The sequence below is a fragment of the Artibeus jamaicensis genome, unplaced genomic scaffold, assembly GCF_021234435.1.
Source record: "Artibeus jamaicensis isolate MK-2021 breed Jamaican fruit bat unplaced genomic scaffold, CSHL_Jam_final contig_69, whole genome shotgun sequence".
NCBI lineage: Eukaryota > Metazoa > Chordata > Mammalia > Chiroptera > Phyllostomidae > Artibeus > Artibeus jamaicensis.
In genome coordinates, this window is record NW_026521927.1 from 397890 (window position 1) to 417799 (window position 19910).

A 19910-nucleotide genomic window follows, 5' to 3' on the forward strand; every position below is an offset into this window, starting at 1 on the left:
GGCACATGCCTGGGTTGCAGGCCAGTTCCCAGCAGGGGACCCACAAGAGGCAACCATACATTGATATTCTCTCCCTCCCTTCTTCCCTTTCTCTCTAAAGATAAATAAATAAAATCTTAAAAAAAACTTTTAGTTTTTTTCTGTACCAAAGGATGCTCTAAGATACACAATATCTAAAATATGCTCTCTCCTTTCTCAAACCCCTTTTGGAGAAAATAAATTTAAGGTCCTTGGCTATGATAGTTTGGAACTCCCAGAGCTTTTACAATCTTGACAGAGCCTTTGAGGCACTTGGGAGACCTCTCTTATAGTTCAGGCACCATGAAAACTGCCATGCCCTTGGAGTCAACTCCTCTTTCTATGCTAAAAAGGGGAGTCCTGTGTCTTTCAGGGAAAATCAATTCTGTCAACAGATACACCTGAAAGTGCAAAGGTCATTCATCCTGCAGTGAGCAAAGTATTTAGGACATAAGTAATGTTAACAGCTACCATTGTAAACATAAATATATATATATATATATATATATATATATATATATATATATATATATATATATATATAATCTTATATTCTGGGGAAAAGTCAGATTTATCAGAATGTATGTGTTCTTTTTATATAAATGTGATGCTTTTATTTATTTTTTAAATTTATATATTTGTATTATATTTTTCCATTACCATTTAGTCCTCTTATATCCCCCTACTCCACAATTGCCACAAAAAAAATGTAACTTTTTAAACCAGAGCCTAATCATTTTTTATTGAGGAGATACAGGCAAATTATTTAGTATCGTTTAACTGTCTTCTTTTTTAAAAAATAGAGCTAATAATACACCTCCCTTGATTTAAGAAAGGCTAATTTTAATAATGTAATTAAAGTTTAGAGATTTAGATAGTTGTTAAATAACTCTTTTTCTTTCTTCAAGGATAAAGTATTTAAAAAATTTCCCTTGCTTATTGTAGTTACATTTTAACATGCAAAATCACATTGTTATAGGTACAAACCAATGTTATCTCTCAGTTGATATACTTATTAACTTATCCATTTATTCTTCAATATGTATTTATTGTACACAATCTTAGAGATATTTCATAAAGCCCTGAAGATGCAATGGCAAAGACAATAATGATCCTTTTTTTAAAAGATTTTATTTATTTAACTTTCAAGGGGAAGGGAAGGAGAGAGGGAGAGAAACATCATGGTTGCCTCTCGTGCATCCCCCACTGGGAACTGGCCTGCAACCCAGGCATGTGCCCTGTCTGGGAATCGAACCTCGATCCTTTGGTTAACAGGCCCGCACTCAATCCACTAAGCCACACCAGCCAGGGCCAATAATGATCCTTGACCGTCATTTAACAGTAGTTATATTAGCATGTAACAAGAGTTGTGATTGTGAAATGCATCTATGTCCATAAGCATTCATTCATTAATTGCAGATGACAATTAGAATTTACTCTGGCACTGAATACCAGAGATTCAGAATAAAACAACACACTGCCTTCTCACAACGGTTCTTAATTTACTGAGGATGATAGACATGAAAATGTAAGTAAAACAGTGTTTTATTATAATAAAACAAATTATCTATGGTGTAGTAGAAAGTGCCAATTCTACTAATATGTTAAAAACATTCATAATAAAAAACGTTCTGTGTAAGATTGGTGATGAAATTTGAAGTGAAGCAATTGGTAAAAACTTAGAGTAATGTGAAGGCTGGTATACTTGTGTAAAAATGTGTTGAGTCATCTAGTTTGAGAAATGGTGATCTGTAGCTGGAGCTGAGGTTGGAGAGAAGAGAAAGAATAAGAAAATAAAGAGCTTTCTAAAACATGTTAATAACTTGACCTTTACCATGTAATTAATTATAAATCATTTAACTACTTAAACTTAAGTATTGAAATAGAGAAGAAACATAAAAATCATTTCAGGATGATCTCTGAGGCAAAACTATGGATGATGAATTGGATTAAGACAATAGCCAAAATACTATCATCTTGACAGACAAGAAAAAAAATACTGAAACTTTCGCAAAACCATACTGTTAATTGATGACAAATTCCCAAGAGGAAAGCTGACAGATAAAAGGGGAACAGAGATTCAGGGCATCATTTTTGCTAAGGCCATACTTAACTATTTGAACTAGTTTTTCCTGCCCTTAAATATCTTGTGTACTGCAGACCTTATCTGTTTAGTTTTTAGGCTGTAAATTAAGGGGTTAAGAACAGGGGTCAAGAAGAGGAAGAGATTGGCCATGGTGACATGGAGAAGAGGAGATGCAAATGTACCAAACCTATGAATTAGAGCCAGCACAATAAGTGGCACATAAAAAATGCATACAGTGAAAATGTGGGAAACACAAGTGTTAAGTGCCTTGAACTGGCCATCTTCAGAAGCAATACCCAGCACTGTTCTCAAAATCAGGATGTATGAAATGACAATGAAGATAAAGTCAACTCCAAAGGAGCAGAGGACAAGGAACAACCCATAGATTATGTTGACTCTGACAGGGCCACAGGCCAGCTTCATAACATCAGGGTGGTAGCAGTAACAATGAGATAGAGTAACACCTTTGCAGAAGGACAATCGCTTAAGCAGGATTGGCAAGGGTGCCATTAATAGCACACCCCTAACCAAGGCTGCAAGCCCCATCCCAGTAATCCGAGGAGGGGTTAAGACCACAGTGTAGTGTAGTGGATTTCGAATAGCTACAAATCGATCAAATGCCATGGCCAGTAGGATGGCTGACTCCATGGACGAGAAGGTATGGATGAAGAACATCTGGGTTAGGCAAGAGTGGAACTCAATCTCTCTACGATTTAGGAGGAAGACATCGAGCACAGTAGGCAGAGTTGATAAAGACAGACCCACATCTGTGGCTGCCAGCATAGACAGAAAGATATACTGAGGCTCATGAAGACTAAATGTGGTTTTGATAACAAAGAGGATGGTGAAGTTCCCTAATAGGGCAATTATATACATGACACACAGTGGGATAGAGATCCATATCTGTACAGCTTCCAGTCCAGGAATGCCTATTAAAAGAAGAGTGGGTGGCTGGAACCAGCTATTGTTTATAAACCCCATAAAGATATTTCTTGAAATCCAGCCCAGGTCAGCTTCTAAATGTTCCTATTGAAAGAAAAACATACGTTTTAAAACAGAAGGACATAATGCATGTGACTCCCCTGGACAGTGCTAATCCTGGGCATCTTTAGGTCATGGACTGACCTTAAGAATAATTCCAAACCTATCTGAATAACTACCTAAAATTAAGGCAATAGGTAACTGCTTTTCAAATGTTAGAGCTAGTAGAGTTCTTTTGGCTTATAACACTAATCGTTGATCAAGTAACAATGAAAAGTATGAATATAATTTTGTTCTTATCCAGTATTTAGAAAATTTTTATTCTCAGAGCACTTTCTATTTCTTTATTTATGTTTGCATCTACTTTTATATTTAGTCACATTAGCTGAACCTCTAAAATAAGTTTCTGCACTTACTCCACGTCAACATCATGCCTATAAATATACAAGGATCTGGAAACCTGGACAATTTTCCTATTACATATGCACAGAAATAAAGCACAGGATATTACAATAACCCACATAAATCCCAAGGCATTAGAAAATTTATGTGATAGCATTTTTTAAAAATTAATTTCTAGGTTGTTTGATATGCTCTTTTTAAATAATATATTAATTTTTTCAAATACAAAAAAAAGATAAAATCAACAAAGTGGATGTTGTCATTACTTCTCAGCTGGTACTAGAATAGTATCAAATAATAACAATTAATTTCATAAATGCAATTCAAAATATCTTTATTCAGTATAGAAATATATGTAGGGAATAATAAATATCAATTTTCAGTAAATATCTTAAAATAGCATAATTGAAAGAAAGAGTATTAGAACTTAAGCTTCATAGAATAAGTAGAAAGATTATATATGATTAATTAAATATAGTTCAATTTAAATCTTCTATTTAAAATTGCAAGCAGAAACGAAATAGTGATGTAACTACATTTGAACATGAGTGATCGGGAAGAAAAGAATATAACTAACCTTATCTATAAAAACATGAAATCAAAACTCAATATCTACAAGGGGACAGTGACCAGAGGGGAGAGGGAATTTAAGGGGAAAAAAGGGGAGGGATTTGGAGGAACAAGTATGAAGGACACAACGACAATAACTAAGGGGGGTGGAAATGGGAGGGAGGTGGGGAGCACGAGGCGGGGGAGGCTGGGATGGAAGAAATACACAAAAAACCGTACTTGAAAAATAACTGAATAAAATTAAAAAATAAATTTAAAAAACTCAATATCTTTATAAAATCATAGTACTTAAAAATATGAGTATTTAAAAATACTTCCAAAAATAAGAACACAAAAAGAAGAATTAAAGATTAGTGAAATATTTCTTCTTAAGTAAACAGCTATAAACAGGGAAGATTAGAATAAAAGAGTAATGCTTTGCTCTCAGCCAAAATTGAAAATATGCAGTTTTGAAATTATATAAATGTAAAAAAGCAACACTATTTTTTCACAGATGTAAGTATATCTTTGAAGACTAAATCCCAGATGAGTCACAATGCATACATATCCATCTACTGATGTATAGACATAACTTGTTCAGTCATCTATTCAGATGGTCGTGGCAGTGAATGTCTTCTATAGTCAAAAAGATTTGTACATAGTATGCCTAGTAAAGAGTATTTTATAAACCATGTGTTTTTAGCTGAGTTACTGAGCTAGCCCCTCATAAGTAGTGCTCCTAATAAGGAAGCCAACTTCTTATGGACTTACTATGCTAAGCCTCATTTAATTTTTTTTAGCTGTTCATGTGGAGTATGAGAGTCACTCATGCTGAACAAAAAAAAATGAAGAACTATCATAGTTTATAATACACTGGGGCATCCAAATATACTCACATTCAGTCACTCAGCACACTGAATTCCATACAACTCTCTTATAAACATAACAATGTGACCTACCACAATGCACCATGTACTTCATACACAAATGCATACATTACAGATTTGTATATACACATATAACCAACTTTTCTCTCTTTGCTTTAACTATCTTCCAGAATATCTTGGAATTCATCCTCCTGTGCTTTATACATGTGACTTGTCTTTCCCTTATGTTTTTGGCACCAATCCAATCAGTACAACCACCAAAAGCATTAATGCCGCCATCAACACACCTGTAGCCACCCATGTAAAACTCAACTATATACTCAGTTCATATCATTGCCTATCATTTTTAATACTTTGTGGTCCTATATGCCTAGCCCTTTTCAATGAGAATGCCTTTGTATCAACTAACTTAATTTTTTTCTAATCATGCTCTACTCTAACCAGGTTGGTTGCTTAACACCACCATGTAATACTTAATTATTTCCATCTCAGAATATTTGTACCTCTCCTGATGTAATCTCAAATGTGATCATGCTTCATTTCAATTGATAGTAAGTAAATTCATTGATTAAAAACTGATTTACATCCAATATTTTATAAAATCTTTCTATGACTATTTCATATTAGAAAAATGCCTCCAGCTATTAAATCCCTATGGATTATATTACTTTTATCTTAACGATTGTCACTTACTACATATGGTTTGATATTATATCCAACTTTTACCTGAATGAGTTTTCCTTATCCAATTTGACTTTAAATGCCTTTAAGATTTGAATTTCACCCTTCACACAGTACATAGTAAAGAGAGTCTAATACTGTTTGGACATGGAGGAAACATAATAAATTTTGCCCAAGCAAGTAAATTACATAGTTAGAGATTCCCATTGTAGCATATAGTAGCTAACATTTAGCTACTAAATATTTAAAACTCACCAGTGATCAAGGCTTCCTTTTAAACTTTGATATAAAGATATTTCCATGGGATAATTCTCCCCACTGGGTTTATTTTAGAACTGAAGGGTAGATTTCACTAAATTTGAAAGGAAAGCAAGAAAGACATATATCAGATAGAGAATATGAACTCTAGTGTTTATCAATCTGTTCAATGTCCAGGTGTCCTTGTGTTGGGTTTCCACTATCTATGCTAGACTACCCATGCTAGCCAGAAAGATATTTTGCAGACTATTTCTGGAGAGCCAAAAGAAATTTAACTATTCTAATTAAGTATATCTTACTTTCAACCTCCTGAAAAATCTTTTTAAGACATATAATTTCTTCAGTCTTGCCCCAGAGTTCCAAACAAAGCTTTGGTTTCTTGTGTATGTACTGTGAATTCCCATCAGTTAACTGTGAACTCTGGAACACTTTTCTTGGCTCTTCAATTAAGCTTCTGTGCTCTCACCTTTTTCAATTCCTCGTTTTGTGTCCTTTCTACGGACACTGAGGTTCCATGATGGTCACTCTGAATCTATGGAAAATTGCTGTTAAACAACTCTTAAAGTTGATGTCACCTATCATTTTAAAGAAAACAGCTCCAACAGTTATTTTTATGTGTTGTGTAATCCCTCCGTGAAACCAGAACCCTCAGTATGGGTCGACAAGTGAGTTCAGCAGCACAGTTCTTCTCCTTTGGTTGCACCCTCCTTGTAATAGACAGAGAATGAGTGGTTTCTTTTAAGATGTTAGAAGCCTCTCAGAGAGGTACCTGTCCAGCACCAGAGTTATTTATTGCAACAGAGGATCTTCAATGGAAGGTGCCAGAGGGAGGTTATCAAGTATTCCCATGACATAGAGGTTTTAATGATCTACACATGGGATGTCACAAAACAAATTATTTGGAGGAAAGGACAATCCAAATTTGCTTTTCTCAACACTCCAGGGTCCTTGTAATTATTCACATATTCAAACATGAAACCAGTTGCATCATTACTATTCACCATAAGTATGTGATGAGCTCTCCTTTAAAAGTAATGTTTCCTAAGTGACCCTTAACTATCCAGATTTAGTTTTGACCATTTTAAAGGTAAATCATTTAAAAATGTAATTCTCTACATTCTTTTGCAGAAGCTTAATGCTGGGAACTATTTTTCTCATTACCATTGTGCATGTCCATTATTATATTGTATGACAATATTGTGATGCTGTAATTTTTTTGAGAGATATAGAATAATTTATGTTTGGTTGAGTTAGCATGGCCTCATTTTGTTTTTCTCCCCCATTTTTTTCTGTAAAGCTGTTCGCTATGAGCTATTCTCTATTTTAAAGACCTTATTAAGTTTTTGTTGTGCTTATAACTTTTTTCCTCTCAAAGTTTTTATCTTTATTTCTTTCTTTATTAGGAAGCCTAGAATAGTACTGAGTGTATAGAAGGTGTTCAGCATATACTTGATCAATGAAGAATAAGTGGTGCTGGGGACTTTTGTTTCTGGTCAAAATGGAGTAAGAGAGATTGAATTTATCTTCCAATCCAAAACAACCAAAATAATTAGATGAAATGTATAAAGCAATAGTTTTCAAGAAAATGTACATCTGGAAATGAAAGAACTATAATCCCTGAGAGAGAGAGAGAGAGCACAAGACATACAAAATAAATCCTGCAATTGCCTCAGCTTACTGCTTTGACAGTTTGCAGGCCATGGTAGCAGAAACCCAGACAGAACCCATGGACTCCCTGAGTGGAAAAGCAATGACTGAGAACCCAAGGAGACAGAAGATTGTAAAATTCACTGGAAAGAGTACTGAAGAAGAGAGAACCAACAACACAAAGAGAGAGTTTTGAAAGTTTACAGAGTTTCCCTACAAAGGTTCTGACACCAATTATAATGTGGGGGACAGGGAGGTTTCTCAACTGACATGGAGCAATTATCCAACAACTCAACTCAACTCTTGTGGAACACCTCCATTCTGCAGAGCTCTCCTGGCCAGCATGGATGAGAATAAGTCATTCTGGACACAATCTTGTTTTTCCAGCAGGAAAGCAGGTGGTGATTCTCTTTAGTGGGGAACGCCCTGAGCCCTTTTCCCAAATGGCTTTTATTGGGAATGGTATGTGTAGGTGGACACAGCATACCTACATAGCTCAACGATCAATGTCAAAAGACTATAGTCATTCAAAAACAGGTATTATCTATAGATAACAATTGAAGAAACACAGAGATTTGTCATAGGTCAGGGTCTATAAGACATGCTGATGCCAGATGGTCTTTAAGGCGTTTTTCATGAGATAAGGAGTTTACTCCTACTGCCTTGAACTTAAATATCCAGTTTGTATCAAAAGGGCTATGCTAGGCAGAGCATGCTTCAAGGAATAAAATGTACATTTCAAGCCTGATTCCCATGGGAACCCTCAGCTTTAGAGTCGGGTCATGCCTGCCCCCTGTGTTACCTGGTTTTCCAGGGAAACTTACTAGCCCCTTTCAGAGCTTGCTCTCATGGGGCTACAGTCTCCAAAATCACACAAAGTGGTTCCCAACAAATTCTGACACTTTCTACCTAAAAATAAAATTAGATTTCACAGATTAAGAGTCCAATCCCACAAGACCTTCTTGCACTTAAGGTTTCACTTGCAAGCTCAGGTGTTATCTGTGCTTTTGACCAACTGGATGCAGATTAGAGGTTCCCACAGTAATTCCCTCTCCCTTCACAGATTTAATGCAGACACCAATTTTACAAGTCCAGGTTGATGCTTGTGTTTCTGACTGATTGGTTATAAAGTAGAAGTTCCCATTATCTCTTCCTTGGATTCAGTTAATTTGCTTGAACAGCTCACAGAACTCAGGAAACCTGCTTACTCATTAGATTGCCAATTTATTCTAGAAGAAAAGAATATGACTCAACAGTCAGATGAATAGATACATACGTCAAGTCCCCAATCAAAGGAACTTTTCTCCTTGTGGGGCTTCGGGCCCCACACAGCAGCATATGGGAGTGTTCTGGTTCTCTAACCTGGGAGTTCTCCAAATCCCTTCTATTTGGGTTTTTATGGAAGCTTCATTACATAGGCATGACAGATTAAGACATTAATTGTTGGTAATTGATTCAATCTCTAGCCCCTCTCCCCGGAAATCAGGGGTAGAACTTAAAGTCCCATCTTCTGAATGCTTTAGATGCTTTCAGAAAGTCACCTTATTAACATAAACAAGAGTTTTACTGGAAAAAATAGTCTTGTTATGAATAACAAGCAACACTCATTTTACACTTATGACTGAAGTGATTTCAAGGAGCTGGGGACAAGAGTCCAAATATAACAGATGTTCCTGTTGTTCTTATCAGTCAGCAATATTTAAGGGTTTGGGAAGCTGTGAGGCAGAAGCCATGAGTAGAAATAAAATGAATGAAAAATATATTTGGCCATCTGAAAAACCAAATATATATATATATATAACCAAATTTATATATATATAAAACCAAATATATATATATATATACAAAATCACTATTGCAACTTCCTTCAAGTGTTTTCCAGACTACTGATTGTGCATATGAGTAAAACAACTGACTAGGTTGGAGCCAAAGTAAAAGCCAAAGAAATGACCATAAAAGTAAAGGAGAAATCAGACCCAATATTTACACATAGCCTTGAATAAGTGCATGGTTCCAGCCAGAATGAAATAACTCATAGTTCACAGGGTATTGGGCAGAAAATTTAGAAAGATAGAAGTCCCAGTAGTTGGTAGTATTAGTAATTGGTTTTAGGTTAAATGTTGTCTGGTCATGCCTGATGAATATTAAACAGGTAATTTAAATGTGTTATTGGAACAAAATTTAAGAATCTTTACAACAGGTTCTGGTTAAGATGGCAGCAGGTAAATGCAGTACTCAAATGCTCCTATGACCACATCAAAATTGTACAGTTATACTGTGGAACAACTATCTCTCAGAAGCCACATGCCACCTCGCTGAACAGTAGTCCTAAATCTAAGGATATAAAGATGAAGCCACACTGAGACTGGTAAAAGGAGCAGAGACAAGGAAGGGGCTTGTCCCACATCCATAAGTGGCAGGGAAAAAATCTGCAGGGATATATCTCCTGGTATAGAGAAAGCTATAGAACCAGTCTCTGAGGCAGCAATGGGACTTAGACTAAGGAGATGCAGCCTATCTCGTGGGGTTTCCGTGAGTCTGCAGCTGTAGAATAGAGGAGTTAATAAACACCTGGTATTCCATACTGGACAGTAGGTTACTGCTGAGTTTAGAAGGTGTCCTATGTTTATCAGGTTTTAGATTAGACACACTCCTGGTACAGAACAAAGTACCTGTGACTTTTTCCCTACCATATATATCCTTGTTGTGGCATGTGCCCAAGGCTATCGCCTAAACAGATCCAAGAGTGAACATGGAGGCACATCCTGTGCTTGTGAAATGACATTTATTATCTTATTGATTGAAATGTCTGTCTACCTGGCTAGATCATGTTCTTTTGGATCAACAAAGTGTTAGTTGAAGGGTGACTTATGACTCTTGAAATAGCTGATCTCTGTGAAGAAGAATTATTTCAGAATGTGAAAGTTGGGGTGTTTTTTAAAATGGGGATCAATAGAAGAAAAGGGCCTGGGATTTTGTTGTCTTAACTGTAGTAAGACTTTCTGTAAGTGAAGAGAGATCACTGAATTTTTATTTTTATTTATTTTTATTATTTTTTAGGTTATACTGCACGGTATTCTGTGTGATTTTCTGCTTGCTGACTAAATCTGTCTTTGGAACACCTGAGTTTGCTTCATTGCATTTAAAACAGTAAAGAGGTTAAGACACAAGGCTAGGTGTGTGGGTATAGAAGCCTGTTTCACAACACAGCAAGAACTGGAATGTCAGGAGGCTCTCTGGGAAGCTTCTACTTCTTGATTTTGTTAGAGTGAGGTTCTTATTTATCAGTTTGGGTCAGAATAGAGTTATGATGGTAAAGAAAATGGAAAGGATAAACTATGACATAAATTGAAAGCCAAAGGTATGAGAAAGATAAATGGTTGAGGAAAAGGAGGAAAAACCCAAAGGAGAACATTTAGTGAAACTTCCTTCTTGGTAAGTTACACTCATCACATTAGTGAAGATCTAATATCTTTCACTAGAAATTAAAGTCTAATACTTGTCATTCAAATTTTGCTTTCAATACAATAATTAGGAAGTGGAACTAAATAACAACAACACTGGAAATAATAATAATAAGAAGAAAAACAGCACTGGAAAAAGGGCACAGAACTTTGAAAATGTAATAGAAAGACAATACTATAATGGTATCTAGAAAACTAAAGGAGAAAGTTTAAAGAAGGAGTTGCTCACTGGTGGCAAATGAAACAGTGTGTTAAAGGCATGAGGTTTAGAGCAAGATGATCTGAGTTAATTTATTTAGATATTCTTTTATTTATTTTTAGAGAGAGGGGAATGAAGTGAAAAAGAAAAGGAGAGAAACATCAAGGTGTGGTTGCCTCTCACATGTCTCCTACTGGAGACCTGGCCCACAACCCAGACATGTGCCCTGACTGGGAATCAAACTGGCCACCCTTTGGTTTTCAGGCCGTGTTCAATCCACTGAGCTATGCCAGCCAGGGTGACAATCTGAGTTTGAATTTGTGCTTGATTAGATGCTAGCTGCGTGAACTTACACAGGTTATTCAACCTACTCATGCCATAGTTGCTGAATGTGTTAAATGGAGATCACACTAGCAGCCATTTTACTCAGTTATTATGATAAGTAAGTAAAATTTTGTGAGGATTAAATTATATAAACTGGTTAACACAGGATATAGCCCATAATAAATGCTAAAAAATTAGTGTAAAATATAAACAATATGTGGACTAAAATATGTTATTTAGATTGAAAAGCCCATATGAGTAAAGATGGGCACTATGATAAAACGTACTATGTGTTTGAGATACAGCTAAGGAAGAGATTTAATACCCAGAACTCTTCTTTTCTTCATTATCCTTTGAATCTAATACATAGACTTATAACAGAATTAAAATAAGCAGCCTAAATTTTTAGAATTTTTTTGTTTTGTCTATAGTTTGTGTGTGTGTGGGGTCATTGTGGGCATCAGGATTATGTTCATCTCATAAAATGTGTTTGAAAAGTGTTCGAAAGTATTGCCTCTTCATAAATTTTTTTGGAAGAGTGTGATAAGAACAGGTATCAAATCTTTTTTTCCACCCTGAACATGACTTACCTCATCTGCTTTCACTGTTAAGGTCATGTTTCTGTTTCTGATTTGGTCTGTTGTAAATGCTTCCCAGAGTAACTCCTGGTGGCTGCCTTCATTCCCATCAATCCATCTTGCTGTCTTTTAAACTATATTTACTCAATAAAAATGTATTATACTTAATATAAACTCATAGCCATCATGGAATTTGACTTACTGGTGAAAAATAATACAAAGCATGTAATTAGAAAATTTATAGGTGTGTTATTGGGAAACAGAGAATGAAAAACAAGTATACTGCCCATTAACAAGATTCCTTTGAAAAGATAAATATTAAATTTTGATTATATTATGTCTTCCTAAACTTTGGTAAATATTAGATACTCTATAAAAATTTTGGAATAAGAAATCAATTCTTAATATAGAACTAAACTAAGCCTAAAGCCTTTAGCTTCACTTTTGAAACTGAATTTTCAAAGTACAATCAACTTTCTGGTCATATTCCTCAGGTTTCTAAGATATCAATATGCTAGATGGCTTGATTTTTACAGTGACTTACATTTCTTAATTTAACTTTTTAACTACTGGATTGTTCTTTCCAGAGTTAGCTCTTCAGATGCCTAAATATTTTTATTGTCTTTCAACAGATCTAACAACAACACCTTCATGAACCTTTGCAACATCTCCCTAGTTAAAGGTAACGTCTTCTGTATTACATACATGTAATTGAATATCTCCTATCATTCTTATCCTGATTTGATCTGAGGTGTGCTATCATGTGTTCATGTTTCATGCCTTGCAATGGCAGGATATTCTTGAAATAGAGAATATCCAGTTTATATTTGATTTTTTCTTTAGCATAGTATTATACACAGAGTGAGCTTAAAGAAATGTTCTATAACTTATTTAATTTTTGCATGTGTTTGCAATCTTTTTTTGTTATTTTGTTATATAGTGAGTTTCCTTTTCTTTTTCTCCAGTTATAATATTCAAGTTTGAGCAAAAAAAAGGATAAAAAGGTAAGGTAAATACAAGAATTTGAACACAAGTAGGAAGAAATATACAAGAGGGAAAAGCAGAGTAGGCAAGAGAGAATTAAGAGAGGGTGCTGTGAATGCTGAATTAGAATGATGTTACATGAGCGCTTGCTTTGTACAGCAGTGGTTTAACTGGAGCACATGTGCGATGGAACCATGCATAGAGACAATGAGGTTCTAATGCACACATTAAGTGAATACAGCACTATGTCAGCCAGGACTATCTACACTTCTATTTCTCTTTTGTTCCAAGTTATTTTTATTTGATGATGAAAGGCTTCATATTAAAGGAATAATAACTGTTACTGATTCAGAGGTCTTGAGATCCTCAAACCACACCAGTAGTCTGAACATATTTTTGGCATTACAAGGAATAAAGTATGACTCACTGGAAATGACCAGTCAGACAAGGGGGGGGAAACTGTGATGTGCTAGAACTTACAGGGGACTTTCATGTATGATGAAAGCTGGTAAGTCAGTAAGTATAATGTATTGACTGTAGGTAGTGCCCACACCAAATACAAACCCATTAAATGTTGATTATTGCTATAGTTGTTACCATTATCATTACCAGTAGTATTAGTAATGTTGGCCCTATAATGTTGGTAACTTTCATATCAGTGAAGCCTACCTGATTTATTATCCTTGAATCATTACTGATTACCAATCTTTTCATACAAAAGTTAACTTTCAGGAACATCTATAAAGGACACATGAGCTAAATCAAAGGGAGTGGAATCAGGGGTGGGAGGTGGGGATGGATGGCTGGGGTGGGAGGAGAGCGGTGAGGGAGAAAAGTAAGACAACTGTACTTGAACAACAATAAAATTTTAAAATTAAAAGAAGAAAATTAACTTCATTGCAATGCCCAAATTTGCATTCAACCTGATGAAAATAACTTTGATTCTTCTCTTTCAATCTCTCTCTCACTCTTGCTCTCTCTCTCTAACTTGAGCTCTTCATTCAGGGTTCAATATCAGAGGACAGGGTACAAAATGACCACTTCAAACCATACCAACCTTAGAGACATATGGCACAACATGACTGGAATCCCAGGACTGGAAGGTGTACATACATGGATCTCCATCCCTATCTGTTCCACGTATATAGGTGCTTTTGTAGGCAACACCCTTTTATATTCCTGATCATTAAGCATAGTCTCCATGAACTCATATACCTTTTCCTCTCTGTGTTGTCCCTGGTAGGTATCTTTCTTTCCATAGTTACCACACCAAAATGCTAACCATCTTCTGGTTCTAAGATGAGGGTATTTCTTTGGTAGCTGTGTGTCCCAGATGTTTTTCCTCCACTTCGTTTTTGTGGCAGAGTCTCCACATTATTGACTATGGCATTTGACCTTTATGTAGCCATCTGTTACCCACTAAAATGTATATTACCATTCTAAACCTGTCAGTCTTTATAAAAATGGGTATTGCATCTCTGATTAGGAATTTTTTCATCTGATCCCCCTTGGTTTTTCTGGTTTATCAGCTTACATATTGTGGGAAGCATTACTTGTCACTCATATTGTGAACTTACGGATATTGCCAGGCTATCCTGAAATAGCATCAAACTCAATATCCACTAGTGAGTGATTTTACCCCTATTTCCACATGCCTGGATGTGGTGCTTATCATCATATCCTATGCACTTACACTCCATACTGTGTTTAGAATTCCTTCCCAAGAAGCTTGACTGAAGGCTTTGAGTTTTTGTGGCTCCCCTGTCTGTTTTATCCCAGCCTTGTTTTTATTCTTTGCTCACCGATTTGGGAACTAAAACATACTTCTTCATGTACATATTCTTGCAGTATTTATGTGGTGTTAACACCCACCTTCAGCCTCATAATTTATGGTGTTAAGACCAAGAATATTCAGGAGAAGTTTTTCTCTTTTCTTTGAGCAAGAATTTTTGATAATGTAGACTGAACAATTCAGTCTTCACTTTTTTGTGTGTATAGCTCCACTAATTGAAGGGTGTCTACAATTATATTAAGCATCTTAAATCATGCCAGCATTAGGAGAGAATAACAACAGTAAAATTTTAATTAAATGAGCCCTGGTTGATGTGGCTCAGGACTGAGCACTGTTCTGAGTACTAAAGGGTTGCCTGTTCAGTTCCCAGTAAGGGCACATACCTGTGTTTCAGGCCAGGTGCCTGGTGTGGGTATGTGAGAAGCAACCAATCAATGTATCTCTTACACATCAGTGTTTCTCTCCCTCTCTTTCTCCCTCCCTTCCTATCTCTCCAAAAATAACTAAATAACATCTTTATTTAAAGTTTAAGTAAATAAGATCATGAATAAAATCTTATTCTCTTTGTGATTTTCTTCAGGACAATATTAGACCAAGAACACCTTAGATTCTGTGTAACATTGAGTTTTGTTCAACAGCATAAAGTATAATTGATTTAATGCAATTATATATATTTTCATGCAATTAATCAGGAAATACTAGTTTTATGCATTAGAATACATTGTAAGCTCATTGTCTGCCCCCCCAATAAAAAAAGAATACATTGTAGGCTTGTGACTAAGATGGCAATCTCTAGGTCACAGTGCCAAAAATAAAAATCTCTGCTCCAATTCTAAGTATAAAATCTTAGCAAAATTATTCTATCTGTCAATCTTTTTAAAGTGAGAAAGTATATGATGTCTGAAATGTAATGTGTTCAATAAATGCTAGTAATCACTTGTAAATATAGTAATAAAATTTAGTTTGCATACTTTCAGGGCCATGTTAAATTGGAAATTTATTTAAATGTGGTAAAGTAGAAAAAAACCTAAATTATGCCAAAAGAATGTTAGCATTACTCTATTAGTGAAAAGTTGTCAAAATTGGGACACATTACCATAAAGAAAAAGTTAGTTAGAACCCATCAGAATACATATATATATATATATATATATATACACACACACACACACACACAAATTCCATACATATTCTATATATTTAAATACTATATATACATATATATATTATATATATATATGCCAAGATACTTTGCCTTCTTAAATTTATTTATTTATTTTTTTCAATAGAGTCCTAATGTCATTATATCATTACATGCTTCTGTTAGAGGGTATCAGCTAGAACAAGTGTAGGGATGAAGGAGGCTGGGATGCAGAGAATGTTCCTTTTATACACAAGAGAGGAGTAGTGGACCCCTTTCAGCATGAGATGGGGAGGAGAAACACAGATGGAAGGGAAGAATAAAGAAGTTATGATCTTCAAAGATCCCAGTTTCAGCTGCACACTCTCAGGCCCTCATTCAAAATGTCAGGGCCTGAAAAGATAGAAGCCCGATGTGTTGTACTGGGAAGCTAAAAGCAGAGGGAGATTAACACCCTATTTTCTGCATAAATATCTGAGAAAAATGCCCTTGTAAGGTATTTCATGCCAATTTGAAGAATAGAAATTACCATGTGGCTCGTTCAGTCAGAAAAGTGTTTCCTTTTTCCTCCACAAGGCAGAAAATGGGTTTAGGAGTTCTTATGATAGCACTATAAAAAACACAAATATCATGGCCAATGCTGAGTAGTGTAGTTGCTAAGACAGTTGCTTTGGGTAGGGAAAAATGATACCATAGACAAGGGCCATAAAAATGAAAGAGAAAATGAGTCAGGTTTCGGGGCTTAAGGAGTGAACACCAACAGTAAGGGTGGGTCACTAAGTGGATTCAAGAGAAAATAATGAGTCCATATCCAGCAGAGGGTGCAGGCTCAGTGGAGGTAAGGTAAGTTTCATTCAATCTAGTCAGCCAAGCGTTACAGATTTAGACCAGGATCTTATCCAATTCCTCAGGGACAAGTGGCTTCCCCTTTAATGAAGGTGGTAAGAAACTTGGATGAGGTGGGAGTGAGCAGCAGAGACTCAAGGAGAAAAGAAACAGTCTATCAGAGGATATCAATTTCCAATTAATAGAAAAGTTGTTGAAATAAATTGGGTTACACTACAGTAAAGATACTTTTTAAACCAAACTTTAATTGATTTTTTAAGTGGAAGGTTGGATATTCAGGCCACTATTGACAAAGATAGGGTCTCTTGGAACAAGATAATGCTGAAAACGAAAACAAAAACAAAACTCATCACATCTGAATTTTCAAGTATGGAGTACAAAACCTATTACAGAAGATTCTGATATATTGTAATACTGGCCGAGAGAAGAATGGCCTATTAAATAATTGCTTCAACCGGTAATCATTTGAAAAACATGTTTGCATCAATCTGTGATTTAAAATCCTTCACTCCCACCGTGACCACCAGCACCAACAGAAACACACAGGATGATGGGGAATTAACCATAACATAAAATAAAAGAGTAATAGCAACAGCAAAAATCTTTGAAGCCAATGTTTTCCCCTAATTTAAAATCCATTTCCCTCAACTTTCTTATCTTCACAATTATATGACTATGATTTACCTCATAAATTTGCTCTGAGAGTTAATAGGAAGAATCAGTACTGAGTGCTTCCATGGTGACTGATGTATAATAGGCATCTATAAATGTAAACTAAGCACTATTTATGACTGTTACTATTACTGTGATAATTGTATTATTAATTGTAAAGATATAAACATTAAAATAAACAATGCCAATTTTGAGGAAATACATTGACATTCATAAGCTGTGTATGCTTATAACAGCTTTATTCAAAATCAAAATTATTTACCACTAAAATGCCCATCAATTGGTGAATAAATAAATTTGTAGTATGCGAGACAAGGTAGGATTTAACAATGAACTGTGAATACAGACAACAAAAATGAATGTCAAAAGCATTATTGCAAGGGAAGACTCCAGATAAAAAAGATTACATTATGATTTAATTTATATGATTTACTCTTTTTTTTGGTATCTGCCAATTATGTTTTTTATTTTTAAATTACAGTGACATACAATATTAGATTCAGATGTACAACTCTGTGATTAGACATTTATATAACTTATGAAATAATCAACCCCAAAATTTAGTACCCATCTAGTTATTATTATAGTTAGTATAATATTATTGACTATATTTCCTATTCTGTACTTTACAGCCCATGTTCAGTGACTATTCTGTTACTACCAAGTTGTACTTCTAAATCCCTTCACCTTTTACAGCCATTTCCCCAATGCCCTCCCATCTGGCCACCATCAAAATGTTCTTTGCATTTACAAGGTGGGGAAAAAGTAGGTTTTCAGTTCTGAGTATGCAAAACACAGAGTTTATTCTTATCTTATTATTTATTAATGATTTTATTATTATCCATACAAACAACTGCAAACTTCCTTTTGCCTCACCTTGTGTAACTCTGTTTCTGCTCTGCTTGTTTTGTTTTTGTTATTTTTAACAAAAATATGTTTTTGTAACATGCTTTTGTTACATTGCACATGTAAGTGAAATCATCTGGCATTTGTCTCTCTCTGACTTATTTTAACTCTGCATAATGCCCTCTAGGTTCATCTAAGTTGTTGCGGAGAGCAAACCTTTTTTCTTTTTTTAAAAATTTATTTATTTATTTTTTAAATTATTTTTCAACTACAGTATTCTGTCTTTTACACCCATCCCAGCCCAACCCCTGTGACCCCCACATCCCTCCCCTTTCCACCCCCCCCTTAGTTGTTGTCCATGTGTCCTTTTCTTTTTTAAAAGATTTTATTTATTCATTTTTAGAGAGAAGGGAAGAGAAGGAGAAAGACAGGGAGAGAAACATCAATGTGTGGTTGCCTCTCCCATGCCCAGTACTGGGGACCTGCAACCCAGGCATGTGCCTCAACTGGGAACCAAACTGTAGACCTCTTGGTTCACAGCCCATGTTCAGTCCACTGAGCCACACCATCCAGGGCTATATGATTCAGTCTTAAAGACAAACTATATGACAAAAATTACACTGTTGTCTGTATCCATGAAGGGTTTTTTTTTATCAATCCTTCCACCCCACATACCCCTGGAGCTGTCTGCTCTCTATCTATGAGCCTGCCTCTATTTTGCTGTTAGTGCAGTTTGTTCATTAGATTCCGCATATGAGTGAAATCCTTTAGTGCTTGTATTTCTATGACTAGCTTACTTAACTTGAGACTAAGCTTTAAATGAGAAATGGGCTCATAATAAATATTTTAAAGTGGTTTTCAAATGATAATTGCTATTGGTATTATTATGTAAATAAACAAACTGACCACAAAAGTATGTTTTTTTTCTACTCTGGCAAATACTGGTTGTCTACTCCAGTTCAGTTACTATTCATATAACACAAGTGATGAAAGAGTGTTTGAGTGGTGGGCAAATAGGATCACATTAGCTTTTTGTTGTTAGTTTGTTCCACTGCTTTATAAATCATCCAAAGAGTCCAGTCTCCCTGTGATGCTTACTTACTCCATTACATTATCATGTGGCAAAACTGGATAAACAATGGGTGATAGCTAAACAATAAACAAGGATGTTGCCTAGAGTAGTAAAAATGGACTAAGATAATCACTGATACTGTAGTAATTACCTGAAAGACATTAACGTGTAAAATTTACATTTTCCATATTGAATGAATCCAAAACTATCCTCACTCAAGTGGCCATAGCACAACATGCCTGATACATGAATATGATTCTCAGCTTACTATATACATATATGTATATAATGATTTATACAATTGATTACAATATAACCCATGCCAATGTCACTGAATTATGACGGCTGCAGAAAAAAGTGAAAGTATTTGCAACATAGAAAACTTTGTCCAAATAGAAGTCATTAAATTTATTTTTATTTATACACTGATTCTTACCCTTTTGATCTTCACTTGTTGACTTTCAAATATATGCACGTTTGATC

General features: G+C 35.2%; 1 protein-coding gene across 1 annotated transcript; it reads right to left on the reverse strand.

Annotated features, from left to right (window-relative positions):
- Positions 1-2140: 2140 nt before the first annotated feature.
- LOC119058838 (olfactory receptor 51A4-like) lies at positions 2141-3085 on the reverse strand. The gene has a single exon (XM_037158308.2). The coding sequence runs from the start codon at positions 3083-3085 to the stop codon at positions 2141-2143; it is 945 nt and encodes a 314-aa protein (XP_037014203.2).
- Positions 3086-19910: the final 16825 nt, after the last annotated feature.

Coding starts and splice junctions, on each gene's coding strand:
- LOC119058838 (XM_037158308.2), bottom strand. CDS start 3,085: ATGGGGTTTATAAACAATAGCTGGTTCCAGCCACCCACTCTTCTTTTA.